The sequence below is a fragment of the Lissotriton vulgaris genome, chromosome 6 (assembly GCF_964263255.1).
Source record: "Lissotriton vulgaris chromosome 6, aLisVul1.2, whole genome shotgun sequence".
NCBI lineage: Eukaryota > Metazoa > Chordata > Amphibia > Caudata > Salamandridae > Lissotriton > Lissotriton vulgaris.
This window is the reverse complement of record NC_141694.1, coordinates 1,851,752,955-1,851,775,624: the sequence shown is the minus strand read 5'-3', so window position 1 is coordinate 1,851,775,624 and position 22,670 is coordinate 1,851,752,955. Positions and strand designations below refer to the sequence as shown.

Genomic DNA, 22,670 nt, shown 5'->3' with positions numbered 1-22,670 from the left:
GTCCAGTCCATGTCATACTGACACTCACGTGACAGAGGGTCCTCAGACCCCTCCCAGCCCTCACCGTACTCCACATCATCACCATAGTCGGTGTCAACCATGTAGGCCGGCTCCACGGGGTCGACAGGCCCCATCGGTGTCGAGCCCGGCGTCGAGCGTCCGGATTCGGTGAGGGTATGGGGACGGTGCCGCCCGGAGCCCCGGTGCCGGAGCCCCGGTGCCGGAGCCCCGGTGCCGGAGCCCCGGTGCCGCCCGAAGCCGGCACCGAGGAACCGGCGTCGGGGGCAACCCCGATGGAATCGGCGCCGGATTGGATGGACGTCCATCCGGCGTCGACCCTGAAGGCCCTAGCGGCGCCGGGATCGGCGCCGGTGTCTGAGCATCCGACGGCGTCGAGGTAGGGTCAGCTGAACCGCTAGGGCCCCCGGACGGGTTCACTGGGCCCGTAGGCGCCGTGGAACCCGCCGGAGGAGATAGGGCCCTCATGGCCACGAGGAACGCCTCTATCTCCTCAGGCATCGCACCTTGCCCAGGGACCTGAGGGTATGGGGCAGGCCGCGCCGGCGACTCTGGCGGAGCCGCGGGGTTGGGGTCACCCGAACCCCCGGCCGCATCGCGCGAGCGTCGGGGGGAGTCGGGGGTACGATGACAACGCCCCCGACTTCTTGTGTTTCTTACCTGATGAACTCGACGAGTGATGTCGACTTCCGGAGCGCCCGGCGCGGCTCCGCGACCGCTCCCTCGAACGCTCCCTCGAACGCTCCCTGGACCTCCGGCCGGACCGAGACCGTTCTCGATGCGGGCCGACAGCCGGAGCTTGAGTAGCTTGCGGGACCGCTCCCGCCTAGCTTTGTTAGTCAGAGCTCGGCAATCGACGCAGGAGTCGACGTCGTGGTCGGGGCCCAGGCACCGGAGACAGAGTCGGTGATGGTCCGTGACCGACATCGTGCGGTCACAACCGTCAATTTTTTGAAACCGGGCATCCTTACCAGGCACAAAGATAGAAATAACTAGTAATAACTTGGTCAAAAGACCGGGTACCGCTCTTCAGATCTGCGTCCACTGGCGCGGAAAAAAGAAGAACTGACGTCAGCGCGCGGAGGCGGCGTCTATATACTCCAGCGACGTCATCACGGCGCACTACGCCAACGACGGACGCGGAGCCGCAGGGGACGCCTGCAGACGCCTACCGACGCGCAAGGGTACTGCTACGCAAAAGTTTCCGGATCCAGACTGACGCCTGGGGATATTCTAAGGTAAGGAATCTAACACTAACGTGTTTCTTTCAGATAAGCCCCATAGGCTGCCATTATGTGGCTCAAACAGGATACTGTGCCTTTAAGAGAACTCTCCAGAACTTCTCCCAATATCCCAGAATGCACAGCAGGTCCCTTTTACTTTCAGTTCTTTTTGAAGGCGTAACATGCCAGACCTGTAGCATTCCTTACATGAATATCTTTGTTCACTGGGGAGGAGGGCGGGTGCTTCTGACTAACAGAGATACCCCTACTACAGAACTGGAGTAACAGGACAGAAACTTCTCCTTCTGTAGTAGGGGATCTCTGTGTATAGCCATAATCTAGTGAATAGAATGGCAAGCCCATCCCCACACCAAAGCGGCGGTGGAGAATGAAGAAATCACACCACTACTGTGCGAACAGATTTCGCAGCGAAGCCTGCCCAACCTGAGCGTCTGTCCTGGCATCAGTGTCCAGACAGTAATGCTTAGCAAAGGTATAATTAAACAACAGGGTATACTCAGACGTGAGTCCCTTGCTCATTGCACCATCAGGATTCAAGCAAGCCGGGCCGAAGACGGCTGAAATGCCAGAAACCGGTCCCCAGTAGCTTGTTTCCTTCCCAGTGAAAGAATTGGCTTGGTAGTTTGGTTTGCCCTGTTCCCATGATGCACTGGGCCAGGGACAGACTAATTTGCATATAGCCAGGTTCTGAGCTGGGATGGTGCAGTGAGCTAAAAAACGGTGTTGGATTAAGCCCTGATCTCTTGACTGGGTGAGAGTATTCTGCTTAATTCAGAAACTCTGTCCATCACCACCCCCTGTTGTTTAATTAGCAAAGGTATAAACCGACTTCCAAGTGACCGCCTTGCAGATTTCTGCAATTGGAACATTACGTAGCAAAGCAGTCGTGGCAGCTTTGCCCCTGGTGGAATGAGCCTTAGGTTTACCTCCTAAGGTCTTATTAGCCTTTTGGTAACAATTTTATACAGGACAATACAAATGGACTGTTTGGAGGTAGCAAGACCGGTCCGGACTGATCCATAGGTGATAAACAATTGGTCTGACCTACAAATATCTTTGGTTTTATCCAGATAAAATTTCAAGACCCTACTAACATCCAGGGAATGTAGAGACCTTTCCGCTGGAAATGAAGGATTCTGAAAAAACGTAGGCAAAGTTATGGTCTGGTTGACATGAAAATTTGAAATAACCTTGGGGAGAAATTTAGGGTGAGTGCGCATAACCTTCGCAGCATGAAATACAGTATAAGGTTCTTGACAACACAACGCCTGAATTTCACTCACCCTGCAGGCCGATGTGATGGCCACGAGGAACGCCGCCTTCCAGGACAGGTGCTGCAATAAAGCCTTATGAATAGGTTCAAAAGGCTTTTTCATCAATCTGGACAGCACCACATTCAATTCCCATGAAGGCGAAGGAAGCCGGACAGGAGGGAATACTTTCTTCAAGCCTTCCAAAAAGCCTTTGATCACAGGGATCTGGAAGAAGAAAGTCTGTGAAGGGCATTTCCTGTTGGCAGTCAGTGCAGCGAGTTGAACCTTAATGGAATGGAAATTAAGGCCAGACTGCGCCAAATGTAGAAGATAAGAAAGGATGACATCCTCCTTACACGTCGTAGGGTCATAGTTCTTGGACTTGCACCAGATGCAGAATCTCTTCCACTTGTAAGCATAGGAAGTCCTAGTGGAAGGTCGCTTAGACTCCTTCAGTATGTCCATACAATCTTCTGGTAGATTCAAATGGCCATGCCGCCAAACTCAAAGACGGGAGCTTCCGGTGCACCATCTGCCCCCCGAACTTCGTGAGAAGGTCCGGCCTGCACGGCAGCCGTATGTGAGGAAGGAGAGACCGGCGAAGCAGGTCCGTGAACCACCACTGGCTGGGCCATTCCGGGGCAATCAGTATCATCCGCGCCCTGGCCTGGGACAGCTTGATGAGCACCACCGGAATCAGGGGAATGGGTGGAAAAGCATACAGAAAACTGTTCGACCAGTCAATCCATAGGGCATTCCCCAACGTCCCCTGTTGGTAGGACCTGGATGTGAAGTCTCAGCATTTGCTGTTTTCGGCGGTGGCGAACAGATCTACGTCTGGAGTCCCCCACCTTGCGAAGACTTCTCCTAGTACTTTGTCGTTTATGACCCATTCGTGGTTTTCCTGAATCAGTCTGCTCAGTGCGTCCGCCTGAACATTCTGCACACCTGGCAGATGGGTAGCAGTAATCGTCAGTCCTATGGCCAGAAGCCAGTGCCAGATCGCCTGCGACAAAGTGCGAGATCTCGAGCCCCCCTGCCTGTTGAGGTAATATATCGTGGTCGTATTGTCCATCTGTACAAGCAGAGAGTTGGTCTGAAAAGACGGATGAAAGGCCTTCAGGGCCAAGTGAACAGCTCTGGGTTCCAGGAAATTGATGTGGCACGTGGACTCCGCCGGAGACCACGTCCCTTGAATCTGTAAGTCCCCAGAGTGCGCTCCCCAGCCGTGGAGAGACGCATCCGTCACAATCGTCTGTGTGGGAATGTCCTTGTGGAAGGCACCCCTCTGAGGAGATTCTCCGCTGAACACCATCACTTCAGAGACTGAAGAGCATGCAGAGACAGTCGTATCGTGTCGTCCCAAGAACCAGTCCTCTGATCCCGCTGATCCTCCAAGCACTCCTGCAGTGGTCTCATGTGCAGCCATGCGTGAGGAAGATACAAGAGGCCATCGACCCCAGTAGAGAAGACACCGTCCACGATGTTGTAGATGGAGCGGCCATAAGAGCCTGAGCCTTCTGAAGGAGTGATAACCGTCGCTCCTCCGAAGGAGACACGCTTGCTGACAGCGTATTGATGGAGGCTCCCAAGTACTGTATGCACTGGACCGGAGTAGGGACCGACTTGGACATGTTTATGTGAAATACCCCAGCTTGTTCAATAGAACGCACGTCTTCTGGAAGTGTGCTTGAGCTTTCGAGAAGGAGGCGGCCTTGATCAACCAGTCGTCCAGGTACGGGTAGACAACACCTTGTTCTTCTGCAGGTGTGCGGCTACTACTGCCTTGCACTTCGAGAACGTCCTGGGCGCAGACTTCAGCCCGAATGGCAGCACTGTGTATTGATAATGAATGGTGCCGACTTGAAACCGCAGGAACTTCCTGTGTTTCTGTGCAATGGGCACATGGAAGTACGCATCCTGTAGGTCTATAGCACAAAGCCAGTCTCCCTGTTGCAGCGGAGGGTAAATCTGCTGCAACGACCGCATGCAAAATCTCTCTGCGAACCCACTTGTTTGCTTGCCGCAAGTCCAGAATGGGCCTGAACTCTTTCTTGTCCTTCTTGCGAACCAGAAAGAACAGTGAGTACAGACCTCTTCCCCTTTGAGGCCGAGGTACGTCTTTTATCGCCCTTTTCCTTAAGAGGATGTCTGCCTCTGCCTGGAGCTCGCGCAGCTGAAACTGCGCACTCACCGGCGGAATAGCTGGAGGCGGGCTGGGGAACCGAAGACTATCCATTGCAAACAATATTCAGCACCCACTTGTCCGGAGTAATTTTTCTCCACTCTGCCAGAAAAAATTGAACGCTTCCCCCCACCGGAGTGGGTAACGGATGTAGGGGAAGTAATCGCTCAGGGCCGAGACCCAGCCGGGCCTTTGGTCGCTGCTGAGGACTGTTGGCCTCCTCTGCCCTTCTGGCGCTTCTGGAAGGGCTTCCGGAACTGCTGCTGTTGCTGTCCCGAAGTCTGCCCTCGCCCTGTGCCTGAAGCTCCGAACCGTCTCTGGAACGGGCGGTAATTCTTTTTCTTCTCAGGTTTCTCTAACTTGACAGTCGTCAGGGTTTCCGCTTCTGCTTTCATACGGGCCATTTAATCGTCCGCATGCTTGCCGAACAAGATTTCCCCTGAGAAAGGCAGGTTGGCCACCCGCTGTTGTGCCTCCGGCTTGAGTGAGGTGAGGCGATGCCAAGCGTGACAGCTTTGGTTGATGCCGTGGCAGTATCCATGCGCCGCCAGGATAGATACATCAGCAGCCGCGCTGATGATCTGGTTCAACACCATCATCCCCTCGTTTAATATCTCCAGAAAGTCCTCTTTCTTGTCACGAGGAAGGAGCTCAGCGTACTGCTGGAGGAACTCCCATAAGGCACGATCGTATCGCCCCAGCACTTGCAGCCTTCATAGTGGTAGATGCTGTGCCACAGACCTTTCTGCCCGCCGAGTCCAGCCAACCACTGTCCTTATCAGGCGGTACTGTGAAGGAGTGGTGGCATGCTGCTTCTTAGCCGCTGTCACAATGACGGAGTCTGGTGTTGGGTCCATTCGAAGAAAAGCCGGGTCAGATTCCGGAGCCCGGTATTTCTTGAGGAGCCTGGAGGGAGGTGCCTTTGTCACCGCCGGAGTGAGAAACAACTCCGTGGCAGGCTCTACCAATCCGGGTACCAACGGCAGCAGCGGTCGAGACAGATGCTTCTTGTGGAGCGTCTCGAAGATCGGACGTCGTAGGTGTTGGCACGTCACCGTGATCCTTAGCTTAGCCGCACCCCGCAAGAGCACTTCTTGGAAAGACGATATCGTCAACAGGCGACCCCCTCGTCCCTTTGGACTCCGACAGAGTTGGAGAATAATCTCTGATGGACGAACCCGTACAGGATCTTGGTCTGTGCCTCCTGTGGCGTCGTCTAGATCGAGATGACGACCGGCCACGGCTCCGCGATCTCCCTCTCCGGCTGGAGCGGGAGTGCGATCTTCTCAGCCTCTCCGCAGGCCTCGCAGGAGCAGGCGATGGCGGCCTGGCCGGGAGCCTCGCTGAGGTGTCCCCTTAGGTGGTGTTGGATAACGTGGCAACAAGGCCGTCCTGTGTGGAGGCACATTTGGAGGAACGGAGGGAAGAGGCGGTGGCGGAAGTTGAGGCGGTGGTGACTGACGAGGCGCCGGCCCACGAGGCGGTGGTGGAGGCGGGGTGGGGTTCCGCGGAGGCGGACCCTTCGGCAAAGGAGGAGGGGTAGGCGACCTAAGTTTAGTAGGTGTATACACCACTGTACACCGAGCCCGGTGAGTGTCTTCTTCCTTGGCGAACCAATCGGCGACCTCCTAGCGTCAGGACTCCTCCTGCGCTTCCTTAGTGTCAAAGAACGCCACCTCGACGCCGAGGAACGTCTTCTCGACGTCGACCCATGCATCAGCATGGGCAGATGAAGCATGCCCTGACCCACCTTGTGCCTTCTAACGTCTGTCCTCAAGGCCTTGGAGCCTGATCTTCATCCTCTCTTTCAGGGTCCTGGCAGAAAAGGTTTGGAAGATGTCACACTCCTCTGGACATGAGGAGGGAAGGCAGACTATGCACACTCCATGTGGGTCGGATTTGGCCTTCTTCCCATCCCACTCTGGGCAATTGTCAAATAAGCCAGGCATTTTGACAATACAGGTACCCACAGGGAAGAAAAAAGGCTTAGCACTTAATAAAAAGCACTACACACAAAAAGTGAAAAAACACCAAATAAACCCTTGAAAGGGAGAGCTAAATGCTCCAGTGTCCTGCTTCCAGGAGCCAGAAAAAAGAACTGAAAGTAAAAGGGACCTGCTGTGCATTCTGGGATACTGGGAGAAGTTCTGGAGAGTTCTCGTAAAGGCACAGTATCCTGTTTGAGCCAGATAATGGCAGCCTATGGGGCTTGTCTGTCCATTCGTTTCTCTCTATCATTCCAGAGGCTTTTGCTGGTAGAGGCAAGTTTCTCTGTGGAGGAAACTGGGCAGGCTGTGCTGTTCGTGTGGTTTTTTTTGTGGAATTTCTAGTTGAAGTACTGGACAGTGTAGCCTGTGGATATAGGCTGCATTATCTGTCGTTAAATTCTCTCTTAAGTGTCTATGAAGTTCTGCATTTTGTTTGACAATTTAAGAGATTATTTTTGATTGCTCCGGGGTCCACGCACATGGGCTGGACTATTCACTAGATTAGGACTACACACAGATCCCCTACTACAGAATTTAATTCATTGATCTGCCATTTTCTTAATTATTTGCCCATGATCACATTTGTAACCAGTTTAGGGGTCAAGAGCATTACAAATAGGTCGAGTAGATTATGAAGTAACTAGACTTGCAGGTTTAGTAAAATTTGTATGATATTTCAAGGCCTGAATTATACATGGCCTTGATCAGTTACAGGAGAGTAAATCTTAGGAAATCAGTGAGCTCTAGAATTCAAAAGTATGACATGAATGATTAGGCGAACAAAGCAAGACAGTCCGAAAACAGTCCATTAACCCTACAAGCCGCCCATATTAGACTATCCTCTCCTTAATCAAACTAAATACTCTGCATTAAGATCAATCATTTTATGTGATTGAGCTCTCTTCTAGGGGGCAACTTGACCACAGTCCAAAATTCCTAGAACAAACTAAAGCTTATCACAATTTCAGGATGTCAATTTAAGAGGTAGCAGCCTGTCTGAGTATAGTATGACCTTTCTGCCTGCATAAATAGTACATGCATCACAAAACGTTTTCTTACTACACCCTTTAGGTTCCACCCCACAGTAAAGCCTTTTAATGTCCATAAAAACATACATGATGCTTGGATCCCTCATCCACAGACTCGATATTACACTGCATCAGAACCACCTGAAAACAAAAAGAGACATTACAAGCTGCAGACACACTAGTGCTCAAACTATACAGGAGAAAGGTACCATACAACACATTATTTTAGTGATCTGGGATTAACATGCATTAAATCATACCGAATGGTTCAGAACACTATAGGAACCCTTAAGATTACTAGGTATGTGATAAAGTGCCTCTTTTGACATGATTAGACCTCACTTTTTCCCCTGGATTTCATGTGGTTTCGACTGTATTGCACACGGCCCCTGCCCACCAGATCTCTTGTGCCAATGCTTCTTTCCAAAAATATACCCACAAACGGTACTTCTGCCCCCATGTAAGTTCCTAGTAAATGGTAACCCCGGACCTAGGGCCAGTGAGCTAAAGAGGGTCACCTGGGACCCCCCTCACTAGGCTCATGCCACTGCCCTTCCAGCTTGGTTGCCCATGTGAGGTGAAAAATGACAGTCAACATGGCATCTTACCTGGGTGCCATACCAGCCAGCCCTCCTTGAAGGCCTTCCAGTCCTAGAGCAGGGTGCACTATACCACAGGTGAGGGCATATCTGCATGAGTAGATATGCCTCTACAATACTTAAGTCAATTCTTAAATATAGCAAGTGCCAGGGAAGCCATGAGGAGTACATAGGCCGGAAACTCGACAACTCTAGTTCCACAGCCCCATGATGGCTTCACTGAAACCAGGAGTGTATGGCACCAAACAACTCCTTGTAATAAATCCACACTGATGCCGGTGAGATTTATTACACCATGTACTCAGAGGGCATGGCAGAGGTGCCCCCTGAAAACCTACCAACACTGGTGTGGGCACTGACTGGCTTTAGGCAGGCTGCCACACACAGACATGTTTCTGGACCCTTGGGTGGAGAGCCTCTTCTCTCTGCGATGAGAAACAATGCACAACCGGGGCAGAGGTGTCTCACCTCCTACCCCCCAGGATGGGGCAGTGCTCTAAGGGGTAGCGTCAATGGCCTGCCGCCTTTGTAATGCGACCCCCAGCCTCTGCTAGCAGATGGTAAAACCCCTACTCTGTTTGGAAAAACCGGTGGGAAAAGTTAGGAAAACGAGGTGTGCCCACCTTTACTCCTCAGATGGAGTAGGCAAAGTTAAGCACACCTGTAAGTTCCCTTCATCTTGAAGAGGAGGGGACTCCTAATCAGGCACCAGTCCCTTAAAACACCCCAAAAATGATAGTATTAAGGAGGCTTCCCCAGTCCTAGAAGCCAGATCTGCGACAACCTAAGAAGAAAGAAGACATTGCTGAAGGGAAGACTGATGACTGCCTTGGCCCCAGCTCTACCGGCTTTTCTCCAGTTTGGATGAACCCACAACCTATCTTGCAGCCAGTGACCTCTAAAAACCCTGGGAGGACTGCAGCCTTCGAAGGAGACTCCAATCTCCTGAGGATAGCGGCCCTGTGCAGAAAAATCAAACTACAAAGACTTTGGATCCAGGTGGATTTGCGTTTCCTGCCCACTCTGCACGAGACACCCCTGGCCAGAGTGAGTGGCTCATCTATCCAGGGAATTCTCTCCAGCAATCTGGACCTCGAATCCAGAGTTGGCTGATCTTTCCAGGCCTCCAAGATGGCGCCTGCAGAGTGAATCCAGAGGCTCCCATTGACCGCAACCAGCTGCAGTAAGAAGACTGAAGTCTAAAGGTGCCTTTGCACCCGAAGCCCCGTGCCTTGGTGAGCTGAATAGACTCTCCCCCCCGCCCTTACAAGATCCTACATCTCTACCTACCTCTCCTGTCGTTGATCTCGCTCCCCAGCAACCTCCGGTGCTACGCATGCAGCCTGTGTGTCCAAGAAAGAATCCTCATCGGAAACCACGGTGTGAACCAACACTGAAATTGCACCGTGCAGCTGGTCGTGTATGTTTGATGCTGCTTTGTGGCGCCCCGTGTGCTCGTCCTAAACCCTAAAACTTGGCCCCTGCAACCAATCTACTTACCTGCAAACTGTGTGGTTCTAAGACCCCCCAGTCTCCATTGAAACGCATTAGGCTGAGCTCTGAACTGGACCTCTGCAGCCTGCTGCCCCTGTGCCGTTGGTGGTGCTGTTTTGTTACTCGCCTGATCCTTGCTGACCTTTGGTCCTGAAGACTAAGTGCAATACCTGTTTAACTGCAATATTGTTTCCTTATTGGAGGACATTGAACTGTTCGGAAATTGTTCTGTGGACTTTTTAAAGTGAAATTTATTTATATTTAAAAACGTACTTACCGGATTGTGAAGATCTTGATCTTAAAATATTGTGCAATAAATGTCTTATATTCCTCAGGGTAAGGACTATGGGTGCTCGCTCAGAATACCACTAAGAGCACTTTGGGTTGTACATTGAGCCCTGTACACTTCTGGGGAAACCCAGGACTGTGTGCACGTACTAACCACCTAATTGCATACCATATACAGAGCCTGCTTCCTACAAGGTGTCTGTATCAAAACTGCCAGATCGGTTTGTTTTGTGGAGTTTATTTTGTGCTATACAAATTATACCATTGCTTTGATATGCTTTCCGCCAACCAGCTACACTCCCATATAGAAAAGTGTAACCTAAAGAAACACTTCAATCAATCAATCACCACATTTGTATAGCGCGCTACTCACCCGGCAGGGTCTAAAGGCGCTTGGGGGAAGGGGTCTGCTATTGCTCGAACAGCCATGTCTTGAGTTGTCTCCTGAAAGCGAGATAGTCCTGGGTCAGCCGAAGATGGATGGGAAGGGAGCTCCATGTCTTGGCCGCAAGGTAGGAGAAGGATCTGCCACCAGTGGTGGCTCTTCGGATGCGTGGTACGGCGGCGAGGGCGAATGAATGAAACAGTTCTTGTAGATGCGCAGACTTAGCCCAATGGGCGTCAAGGCGCCTAAATCAAATGTAGAAACTAGAAAACTTACGAAGTCCTATTTACTCATGGGTAGGCCCTCTTAAAAAAGTAGGTTTTTAGAGCCTTTTTGAAAGACTCAATGGTCGGGAGCGTTTTTATTTCTGTGGGAATGGAGTTCCACAGCTGCGGAGCCACCACGGAAAAAGCTCTGGCGCCCCATCCGGCCAGTTTGAAACGAGGAACAACCAGTTGACAGAGTCCCGCAGATCGGAGGTTTCTTGTGGGGACGTAGCGCATAAGAAGAGATCCGATAGCACTAGCAGGACCATCCTTCAATGCTCTGTGGGTCAGACACAGAATTTTAAAGGCAATTCTGTGCTGCACCGGGAGCCAGTGAAGCTCCTTCCTGGCTAAGGTGGCAGAAGATGCTTTCGGAAGATCCAAAACAAAGCGTGCTGCAGCGTTCTGGAGAATCTGCAGACGATGTATCAGGCCTTTATTGGCTTCCATGTACAGGGAGTTGCAGTAATCCAGCCTTGAGCCAACCAGGGCTACTGCAACCTGTTTACGGGCCTGGGGGGATAGGTATCCGCGGATTTTATTGAGCGTCCTGATCACACCCCAGCAAGTGGCCACAGTCCTGTTGACTTGCAGGGACATAGAGAGCGAGGTGTCAAATAATACTCCAAGATTTCTGGCGGAAGGGGAGGGAGTGGGGCAGATGCCAAGAGAAGAAGGCCACCATTCACTCGACCACAGATTTTGACCCTTCCCAAAGATCAACACCTCCGTTTTTTCGCCGTTTAGTTTGAGGGAATTTATAGTCATTCAGTCTGCCACATACTGCATGCATACCCTGAAACTAGCGGCAACTGTACTAACAGAGGTGTGAGCTAGTGATACCATGATCTGGGTATCATCTGCGTAGGATACCAAGCGAGGCTTGTCGAACGTAGCTGGCGGGTGGGCGTGTAGAAAGTCAGGCGGTCGTTGAGGTACTTGGGGCCCAGGTCGTGGAGAGATTTGTGTGCGTCGGTGAGGAGCCTGAACGTGATCCTCTTGCTGACGGGGAGCCAGTGCAGGTCCTTCAGGTGGCCTGAGATGTGGCTGCGTCGGGGGATGTTCAGGATGAGTCGGGCGGAGGCGTTCTGGATGCGTTGTAGTCTTTTCTGTAGCTTGGCTGTGGTTCCGGCGTAGAGGGCGTTTCCGTAGTCCAGTCGGCTGGTGACGAGTGCCTGGGTGCCCGTCTTCCTGGTTTTGGTCGGGATCCATCGGAAGATCTTGCGAAGCATGCGTAGGGTGTTGAAGCATAAGGAGACTGCGTTGACTTGTCTGGTCATCGAGAGGGAGGAGTCCAGGATGAAGCCCAGGTTGCGTGCGTGGTCTGTTGGCTTGGGGGTGGCGCCCAGGGCGGGGGGTCACCAGGAGTCGTTCCAGGCAGAGGGCGATGGTCCCAGGACGAGGACTTCCGTCTTGTCTGAGTTCAGTTTCAGGCGGCTGTTCTTCATCCATTCGGCGACGTCTTTCATCCCTTCGTGTAGGCTCGTTCTGGCGGTGGCGGGGTCTCTGGTGAGGGAGAGGATCAGTTGGGTGTCGTCGGCATAGGAGATGATGTTGAGGTTGTGTTGGCCTGCGATGGCTGCAAGAGGTCTCATGTAGATGTTGAAGAGGGTGGGGCTGAGTGATGATCCTTGTGGTACTCCGCAGATGACTTTGGTGGCCTCGGATCGAAACGGGGGGAGGCGGACTCTGTGTTCTTCCGGTGAGGAATGAGATGATCCACTCCAGTGCCTTCTCTTGGATACCGATGTTGCTGAGGCGTTGAACTAGGGTGCGGTGGCAGACTGTGTCGAACGCTGCAGAGAGGTCCAGGAGGATGAGGGCCGCTGTTTCCCCGTTGTCGAGCAGGGTTCTGATGTCGTCGGTGGCTGCGGTGAGGGCGGTCTCGGTGCTGTGGTTGGCTCGAAAACCAGACTGCGAGGGGTCGAGGGATCCGTTCGTCTCGAGGAAGGCTGCAAGCTGTCTGTTGACGGTCTTCTCGATGACTTTGGCAGGGAAAGGGAGGAGCGAGATGGGGCAAAAGTTCTTGAGGTCGGTGGGGTCCGCTGTTGGTTTCGTCAGTAGGGCGCTGAGCTATGCGTGCTTCCAGCTCTCCGGGAAGGTGGCAGTGTTGGAGGCGTTGAGGTCCTGCAGTTGGGGTGCGATGATGGAGTCGGCCTTGTTGAAGACGTGGTGGGGGCAGGGGTCAGTCGGAGATCCGGAGTGGATGGTGTTCATCGTGCAGGCTGTGTCTCCGTGGTCCAGGTGCGGAGGGTGGTGGTGGAGGGCATTGGTTCGACGGTTGGGTGCGTTGATGGTGCACCGAAGCGGTTGTGGATGTCGGCGATCTTGCGGTGGAAGAACGAGGCGAGAGAGTCGTAAAGGTCTTGTGAAGGTGTGATGTCGTTGTTGCCGGTGCTGGGGTTGGAGAACTCCTTGGTAGTGCGGATAAGCTGGTGGTGCTTGCGGGTGGCGTTTTTGAGGGCGGTCATGTTGTCTGTGGTCTGATCGAGGAGCCAGGCTTTCTCGAGGGTGCAGCAGATTTTCTTGGAGTCCTTGAGTTAGTCGGTGAACCAGGAGGCTTTCTTGCTTCTGGGTCTGCTGGTAGGGTTCTTTAGTGGCTCGAGGTCGTCAGCGCAGTCGAACAGCCACTTTGTGAGGTTGCGTGCTGCTTCGGTGGGGTCCATTGTGCTGGCGGGTGGGTTCTGACTGAGGGAGGTGGTGATCTGTTCGGCGGTGATCTTGCTCCAGCTCCTGTGAGGAACCTGTTGCGGGTGGTGGTGGGTCGTGGTTCTTCTGAAGCTGAAGTGGACGCAGCTGTGGTCGGTCCAGTGAAGTCCTGTGGAGTGGCTGAAGGTGATGTGCTTGCTGGATGAGAAGACTGGATCAAGCGTGTGGCCGGCATAGTGGGTGGGGGTGTTGACCAGTTGCTTGAGTCCGAGGTTGGCGAGGTTGTCCAGCAGGGTGGTGATGTTGCGGTCGCTATTGTTCTCCAGGTGGAAGTTGAGGTCCCCGAGGAGGATGAAGCCAGGGGAGGGCGTGTGGGCTGATTAAGTCGGCGATGTCTTCGCTGAATTGTGTGCGGGGTTCTGGGGGTCTGTAGATGAGGGTGCCTCTGAGGGTGGTCTTCGGGTCGGTGTGGATCTGGAAGTGCCGGTGTTCGGCCGCCGTGAGGGTGTCGTCGGAGTTGGTCGTGATGCGGATGGTGTTCTTGTGGACGATGGCGATGCCTCCTCCAGTCTGGTTGACGTGGTCCCTCCGGGTGATCTTGTATCCGTCCGGAATGGCGATGGCGATGTCGGGCGCTGAGGAGGCATTCATCCAGGTTTCTGTCAGGAAGGCGACGTCTGGAGATGTGGTGTCGAGGAGGTTTCAGAGTTCCACGGCGTGCCTGTGGACGGAGCGGGTGTTGAGCAGGATGCACTTCAGGTGGTTACTGCTGGTGATCGTCTTGGCGGGTGCGGTGCAGGTCCAGATGCAGGAGAAGTTGCAGGATCGGCAGCAGAAGGGTCCGTGGGTGCGTCTCGCGGTGGCTCGGTAGCATCCGGGGGTTCGGCCGGTGTTGAGAGCGTTGTGTTGCGGTGTTGTAGGTCCGGCGGATGGGTTGGCCTCTGCGGGGGCCAGGGGTTCTGGCGCTGGGCGCGGGCCAGGCATGGACGGGCGCAGACGGGCTTGCCTTTGGCGCACTATCGGCGCTCCCGCTGCGCGTCCGCGTGGGCGACATAAGTGAGGAGCCGGGAGGGAGGAGCAGCTGGGTGGCGGGAGCGGGGCGGCGAATGGGCAGGAGGGGGGCGGGGCCGCCGGGAGTCAGCGGCGGGAAAAAGGAGGTCAGAGAGCAGCACAGTGACAGCTGGGTCGTCCTGGGAACGAGAATAAATGAAGAAAACAGAGGAGAAAGAAACGAAGGGCAAAATACACAGGCAGAAACACACAAGTAAAGGCAAAACGAGGCAGACGCTATACAAGGAAACGAGGGGCAAAATAAACAAGTCAAGGAAGAGACACACAAGTCAAGGCAAAACGAGGCAGACGCAGTGGTGTGGGGTCGACCTCGCCTGGGCACAGTTTTGTAGTCACAATGTTTCAAATATTAAAGATTTCATTAATTTTTTATATGAAACACTGTACTGTGTAGATGCAAAAACAAAATGCACCAAGACCGAAGGGTTAATCAAATCTGGGCTACACTTCTTGCTTACATACAGTGTCCCCACTGTGTACCCATCACAGGAGATCACCCTTTCTCAAATCCAACAGGTCATGCGGCAGCCTGAGGGACAATAAGTTAAGAGGGGCATCAAATTGGTAGACATGGTTTAAAAGCAGGTTGATTTCGGCGTTATCAATGACCTTTTCCAGGTATTCATAAATAAAGAAAGGTGTTGGGGGCGTGGCTAGCGACCAGGCAAGATGGCCGCAGCTTAGGAGAGCTCCGAGACCAGAGGAGCTTCCTGACGAAATCTGACCACTTATCCTGACCGCAACTGAACTGATGCTTCAGGTAAGGTTAACAGCACGGCGGACTATGGCTGCTGGGGGGGCGCTGATGGGGGTGGGGAGGGTCAGCTGTACAATTAACATTGGTAGCAGACCTGGGCGGACACTGCAGACAACTCTGTGAAGACAAAGGAGGTAGGAGATGTCGTACCTAAACAGCTATAATGAGACTAATTCCGAATGGGGGCTCACTGGGGCCAACGAGGTCTCACCCTCAGCGTTATGCAGGTTACAAGAGAATGTAAGCACTCTGCTAAGTTGGGGAGGTGGATAGTTTTGGATCCGCCGGGCAGGGAGGGGGGAAGGGGTTTTCAGTTATCCTATGTTTATGTGCATTTGTTCACAGGTTATGGTTAAGCAGTCTCTTCTAGGATCATTAGTATGCAGGCCTGGCACACAGGAGGCACATACAGGACACAGGTACACTGACAGCGGCTTCACTCCTGACATTACCCTCCACAGATACCATGCAGAGCACCCGACTGACGGGGGACGATCTCCAGGCACCTCGAATGGTCACCCCCCTTAACAGTGATATAACTGTTTTGGCCACAAAATTAAACGGGGTATAGTCCTGCAACATCTAAAGCGGAAGGCACCCACAGTGGTTCTGCTTCAAGAGACTCACTTAACAGGGCCGGCGTGTAAGGATCTCAACCGATGGGGTTTAAAATGTCCGCACATGCGGAGTTCTCCTCCAGATCCAGAGGAGTAGGTGTCTTGATACAAAAAAGCTCCCCACTAGTGGTCACCAGAACTTGGAGGGATGATCATGGGAGATTCGCAGCACTCGCCTGTCAATGGGAGGTTAGCAGCACTCGCCTGTCAATATGAGGGGCGCAGCTATAATATGGTTTCAGTATACATTCCACTGACACTTCACCAGGCAACACTTCATGATCTTAGTAAACTGATGTTAGACTTACCGGAGGGTGAATTAATCCTAGGTGGGGATCTGAATGCTGTTTGTGACACTACTGTCGACCGCTGCCCACCCAGAGACAGTAATAGACCCAGCCGACTCATTGGAGACTTTGAGGCCATAGGTTTGACCGACATATGGAGACTTAAACATCCCACGGAACAACAATACACATACTACTCAGCGGCACACAATATCCTTTCCCGTATAGATTACATCCTTACTCTGGCGATCTCCCCCGAGAACATCACAGCGATTGACCATCCAGCTAGGGCAATTTCAGATCACTCCCCGGTACAGCTTACTTACACTACTCACCGTCCGCGGCAACAGCGCATCTACCCATTATATCCCGGTTCCCTTTAGAATCATAAGATTGCAAAGGCCCTGGTAACAACCACAGACCTTTATTTTGCTGAAAACACAGGGTCAGTGGATTCCCCGTGTGTACTCTGGGAGGCATACGAATCGGTCATTAGGGGGCACGCAATCTCCACTATGACCTGACACAAGCGGGAACAAAAATTAATCATGGACAACTAGAAGAAAACAAGTTACTTACCTGTAACTTTAGTTCCCCAGTATTGGTAACTTTCATAGATTCCCATGCTTTGTATCATTCCCCGTCGTCGGAATGGGAGTCTCGGTAACAAAAATACCATAGCTGTAGGTACAAAAGACAAAGGAAAAAGGCCTAGGCCTCATTCCCTTTTGTAGCATATCACCCTCTTTGTGTAAAACAGACCAAACTTTGGCATCAGCCAATCAGAAGTGCCTCACCCCGTAGAACCTTCCTGAAGGAACCTCAGAGCCTCAGATTTTCGTAGCCGTTGTGTACTTACACACCATATCTGTTGTAGGCTGAGCTTTCCTCAGGGAGGCGGGTGGGCGCATGGGAATCTATGAAAGTTAACAATACTGGGGAACTAAAGTTACAGGTAAGTAACTTGTTTTCTTACCCCAGTATTGGAACTTTCATAGATTCCCATGCTTTGTATCAGAGTAGCAAGCAGTTGGCAAGATAATCTCATTTTGCATCATAAATTATAGCAATAGGCAACATGACATAAGATACAAAATGTGAAAGACGGAAGGTGGGAAAGAAAGGAAAGCTCACCATCAGTGGAAGAGGTTCCTCGGGACAGCCTGTCCTACTGCCGCATCATCTTGTTGCAGAGATTCCAAGCAGTAATGCTTGGTAAAGGTGTGAACGCTGCTCCAGGTAGCAGCTCTGCAAATGTCTTTAATCTGCACCCCAGCGAAGAGGGCTGTTGAAGAAGCCACAGATCTTGTGGAACCCGCTTTAGACCCGCAGGATTTCGCCAACTACAGGCCCATATCCCTTCTCCCTGGAAACAGCAAGATCGCAGAGAAGCTGGTAAATAAGCAATTATCGCTTTACCTAGAAAGCAACAACCTCTTAGCGGCCTACCAGACAGGATTCCGTCCAGGTCAGGGCACGGACATCGCCCTCCAAACAGCAGTGGAGAAGGCCAGAAGCATTCTGGACATGGGAGGATCAGTGGCAGTGATCCTCCTAGATCTCAGTGCGGCCTTCGACACTGTAGACCATCCCACCCTAATCCACCGACTGGGAGAGATCGGATTAAAGGGTACGGCCTTGAAATGGCTAGAATCCTTTTTAACTGGACGCTCCTTCCAGGTGCGGTTAAACGACAGCTGCTCATCCACCATCCCTCAGGTGTGGAGTACCACAGGGCTCATCTTTGAGCCCTACACTTTTCAACGTGTATATGGCCCCACTGGAGAAGAGGGTCAGCTCGTACGACGTGTCAGTTATCAACTACGCCGACGACACTCAGCTGGTCGTTACCCTTTCTCACCCTCACCACGCCCCATCCGATCTCCACAGCTGCCTTTCCGAAGTCCACCGATGGATGAATCTCTCCTCACTAAAATTGAACGGGTCCAAGACTGAGATCCTCCTGATGGGCCACAATGGGCCCTCTTTACCATCTCACCTTTGGCCTGGGTGCCTAGGGGACCCTCCCGCACCCAAGGAAGAGGTCAAGAGCCTTGGTGTGTGGATTGAGAAGGACATGAGTTTTAAAACCCAGGCTAAAAGAACCGCAGGGACATGCTTTGGGCTACTCAGAGCCTGCAGGAAGATCTTTCCCCTGCTCCCCGATACCGCAAGGAGGCTCCTCATTCAGGGTCTAATCCTGGCAAGATTAGACTACTGTAACGCTATATACCTGGGAGCCCCTGAAGCCACCCTGAACTCACTGCAGAAAGTCCAAAACGCTGCAGCCCGCCTACTTACGGGCACACCAGGAAGATCCTCCGCCAGGCCGGCCCTCAACTCTCTCCACTGGCTCCCAGTCAGAGAAAGGGTCGTTTTCAAGGCCCTCTGTCTGGCCCATAAAACCCTCAACAACAACGGTCCCCCACTTCTGAAAGAACTTTTAACCCCATACAAAGCAGAGAGAGATCTCCGGTCTAATGCAGAAAATCTCATTGCAGTCCCTAGAGTGAGAAAAGCCAAGACCGGTGGCCGTCGCTTCTCGGTTCACACGGCCAAACGATGGAACCATTTACCCCGAAAACTCAGGACAGAACCGAACTATCTCCAGTTCAGAAAAACCTTAAAGACCCTCCTTTTCCCGCAAATATAATTTCACTAGTTGGCTAAACCCCTGGAGAAGCAGATCAGCGCTGGGATGCTCTTCTGAGTTACTATGCGCTTTACAAAAACCATTAAATAAATTAAATAAATAAATAAATGTGCTCGGATCTTTCCAGTTAGAGGTTTTCCTGCAGCCTTGTGACAATGTAGAATGGCACTTGTGATCCATCTCGAAACACCCTGTTTGGATAGCGGAAGGCCCTTACCAGGACCTCCGAAGGCGACAAATAGTTGTGAAGATTTTCGAAAACCTTTAGTATGTTCTAAATAGAATTTCAAGCATCGTTGCACATCCAACGAATGCAATGCTCTTTCTGCTGGCGTAGAAGGTGGAGGGAAGAACGCCTTCAGAATGACCGGTTCATTCAAGTGGAAATCCGAGGGAACTTTAGCATGAACCTAGGATTAGTTCTCATGATCACAGTGTTTCTCTTGAATTGAAGGAAAGGTTCTTGGATGGTCAAAGCCTGTAATTCTGCAACACGCCTAGCCGACGTGAGAGCAAGGAGGAGAGCCAATTTCCACGAAAGATATTTCATGTCAGAACGATGGATTGGTTCAAATGGACCCTTCATGAGTTGAGAAAGTACTAGATTTAAATGCCATGTAGGAGGGGGCGGTCTCACCGGTGGATAGACCCTGAACAAGCCCTTAAGAAATTGCTTGATAATCCTGGAAGACCACAAGGAAGGACCGGATCCTGCCCTTCTGAACCTTGACAAAGCAGCCAAATGGACCTTAATTGATGAAGGGGCTAGTCCCGACTTAGCCAAGGACAGCAGATAAGGTAGGATCTGATGAGGCTTGGAATTGAAAGGATCAATGCTTTCTTTCTTACACCAGCAACAAAATCTTTTCCACTTAAGGCGGCAAGTCCTGTTCGTTGAAGGAGCCCTTGCCTGGGACAGAACCTCCTTAATCTCTCTTGATAAGGGCAGGTTCATAAACTTTCGCTGCTCAGGAGCCATGCAGTCAGGTGTAACGACTGGATCTGGGTGCCAAATTTGTCAGTCGGACATCGTGAGAAGATCCGGCAGAATCCTCAAAGGAAAGGGAGGAGCTATCGACAACAGATGGAGTTCCGTGTACCAGAACTGCCTCGGCCAAGCCGGGGCTATCAGGATCATCCTTGATTTTCCTGATAAGTCGTGGTATCAGAGGAATGGGAGGAAAAGCGTGGACAAATGTCCTCGACCATGCTATCGAAAGCGCACTCCCCAGTGAACCTTGATGGTGAAGTCTGCTTGCGTAAGACCGGCATTTTTTGTTGGTCGGAGTGGCAAAGAGATCGATCTCCGGTCTGCCCCACTGGCTGAAGATCTCTTCCAAAACTGTCTGATTCAATTCCCTCTCGTGGATGACTGAGGATGACCTGCTCAGCCTGTCGGCGTTTTCGTTTAGGATCCCTGATAAATGTTCTGCCTTCAGTGATATCCTCTAAAGGATCGCCCATTTCCAGATCTGTTGAGCTTCTTGCGACAAAGGACGAGATCTGGTTCCTCCTTCCTTGTTCAAATAGTGCATGGCCGTGATGTTGTCCGTCCTGATAAGCACTTGCGAACCTTCTAGGCGAGGAAGAAAAGCTTGCAGAGCCAGTCTTATCGCCCTTAGTTCTAAAAGGTTGATGTGGAGATTTTTCTCCTGGGGCGACCAATGCCCGCTGACATGTAGGTCTTGCATCACTGCTCCCCAACCCTCCAACGACGCGTCCGTTGTCACTACATGTGGGGACAGGTCACTTACGAAGGATAGACCTTGGGACAAGTTGTTTTGATCTGTCCACCATAAGGTTGCGTCTTTCATCCTCGGAGTGACTGTCACTAGGTCCTCGAATGAACCGTGGACCTGTTGCCACTGGTTGTCCAGTTCTTCCTGCAGAGGACGCATTCCGAGTCTGCAATGGGGAATCAGTGGAATGCACGATGAAATCACCCCCAGTAGGGATTTGTATTGGCGTACAGAAAGACACCTTCCTGCCCGTAAGTCCTGAGCCAAGGTCTGTAATTTTTCCCTCCTTTCCAGAGTAGGGAAGGCTCTTGAGAGGTTTGAATCCAAGAGGGCCCCCAGGAAGCGAGCCTTTTTTGACGGGACCAGAGAGGACTTCTCGTTGTTTAGAGTGAGGCCTAGATTCTGGAACAGATTTGTACAAGCTTGAACAGCCTCTAGCGCTGCCTCCCTGGACGGAGCTTTCAGCAACCAGTCGTCCAGGTAGGGGAAGACTTGGAAATGGTTCCTTCCGCAGGAAAGCTGCTACTGGCGCCAGCACCTTTGTAAAAATTCTCTGGGCTGAGCGGAGTCCAAAGGGTAAAACCCTGAATTGAAAATGGCTCTTGGCTACTGTGAATCGCAGAAACCTTCTGTGTGCTGGGTGGATCGGAACATGGAAATACGCATCCTCGAGATGGAGCGTGGCCATGAAATCTCCCGGAATGATGAGCTTCAAGATGTCCTGGAGAGAGACCATCTGGAAAGATAGGGAGAGGAGATAGGTGTTTAGCTCCCTGAGGTCTAAAATGGGGCGCCATTTTTCTAGCGTCTTCCTCACCAGGAAGAACCTGGAATAAAATCCTTGTCCCCTTTGGTTTGAGGGAACCGGCTCTATCGCTCCCTTCCGGAGCATCTGTTAAACTTCGAGCCGCAGGAGACGCTGGTGTTTCGACGGAATGGCTGCCGGTGGCTTGGGTGGAGGGACTTGCGTGAATTCCAAAGTATGCCCTTTCCGAATGATGTTGAGCACCCAACTGTCATATGTTATTTTGGACCAGTTTTGAAGGTATTTGGTGACCCTGCCTCCAACTGATGATTTCTTGAAGTAGGGTCCAGTAGGAAGAACCAGGAGGCCGCTATTGGCGCTTGGACGAGTCCCGTCCTCGTCCAGCCTGTTATCCCTTGTTGTAAGGCCTGGAGTAGATTGTCGCCTGGCCCTGGCGCTGTTGATAGGGCTGCCGGTATTGCTGAAAACCTGAGCCCGTGGAAGAGTAGCGCTGTTGTGTGAAGGACCCTCTAATAGGTACCACCTCTGCCTCTGGCTCCTTTAAAGGGAGACCTGCGGTATTGAAGGGTCCCTAAGGACCTGGTAGTCTCCGTATCCTTTATTTCTTGAAGGGTATCATTGATGAGTTTCCCAAACAATTCCTCACCATCAAAAGGAAGATCAAGGACCTTGTTCTGGATCTCAGGCCAGAACCAAGTCGCTTTGAGCCATCCTTGGCGGCGGCGGACTGCCACCCCAGCCAGGGATCGAAACGCTGTGGTTGCAATATCCATTGCACAGTCAATGATTTCCATTGAAGTCGCTTTTCCCTCATGCAGGATCTTCTTTGCTTCAGATGTTGACTCCGGAGGCAGCTGGTCAATGTACGGGGCAATATCGCACCAAAGCTGGCGGGGCGATATCGCACCAAGATCGCCAGGGCATTAGCGGCCCGTACTAGCAAACTCGCCATGGAAGAGAATCTCTTCCCCACCTTGTCCAATCTCCGCCCTTCTTTGTCCGGTGGAGCTGTTAGGGGAGCAGAGGGGTTACGGGATTTTCTCTGCGCTGCCTGCAAGATAACAGAATCTGGTCTTGGATGACCCGTCAAGGCTGCAGGACCCTCATCGGGTGCCTTGTATTTCTTGTCCAGACGCGGTGGCACAGGGACCACCGTCGCCGGGTTCTTCATGGCCTTAAGGCCCTCCTTCCACAAATGATCCACAATAGGGATGGACCTTGTCGATTTCCTAAAAGGCTCCTTGAAATCGTATAGAAAACAATCAGTAGTAACCTTAGGCATGGCCAATTTGCATCTGCCCGCTGCTCTCTCCATCAACTGATGAAAACCCCCGATGTCCGCTGGCGGGGAATCCGCCGGATCTGGGACTGGTGAAGCAGGAT

The 22,670-nt window shown here is 52.1% G+C and overlaps 1 protein-coding gene across 1 annotated transcript in view; it reads right to left on the bottom strand.

Annotated features, from left to right (window-relative positions):
* Positions 1-22,670, bottom strand: part of NRBP1 (nuclear receptor binding protein 1) — a 349,434-nt gene that overhangs the window by 92,113 nt on the left and 234,651 nt on the right. Inside the window, exon 14 of the mRNA XM_086928169.1 lies at positions 7,804-7,857. Coding sequence (XP_086784295.1) covers positions 7,804-7,857 — 54 coding nt within the window. The remainder of the gene's footprint in view (positions 1-7,803; positions 7,858-22,670) is intronic.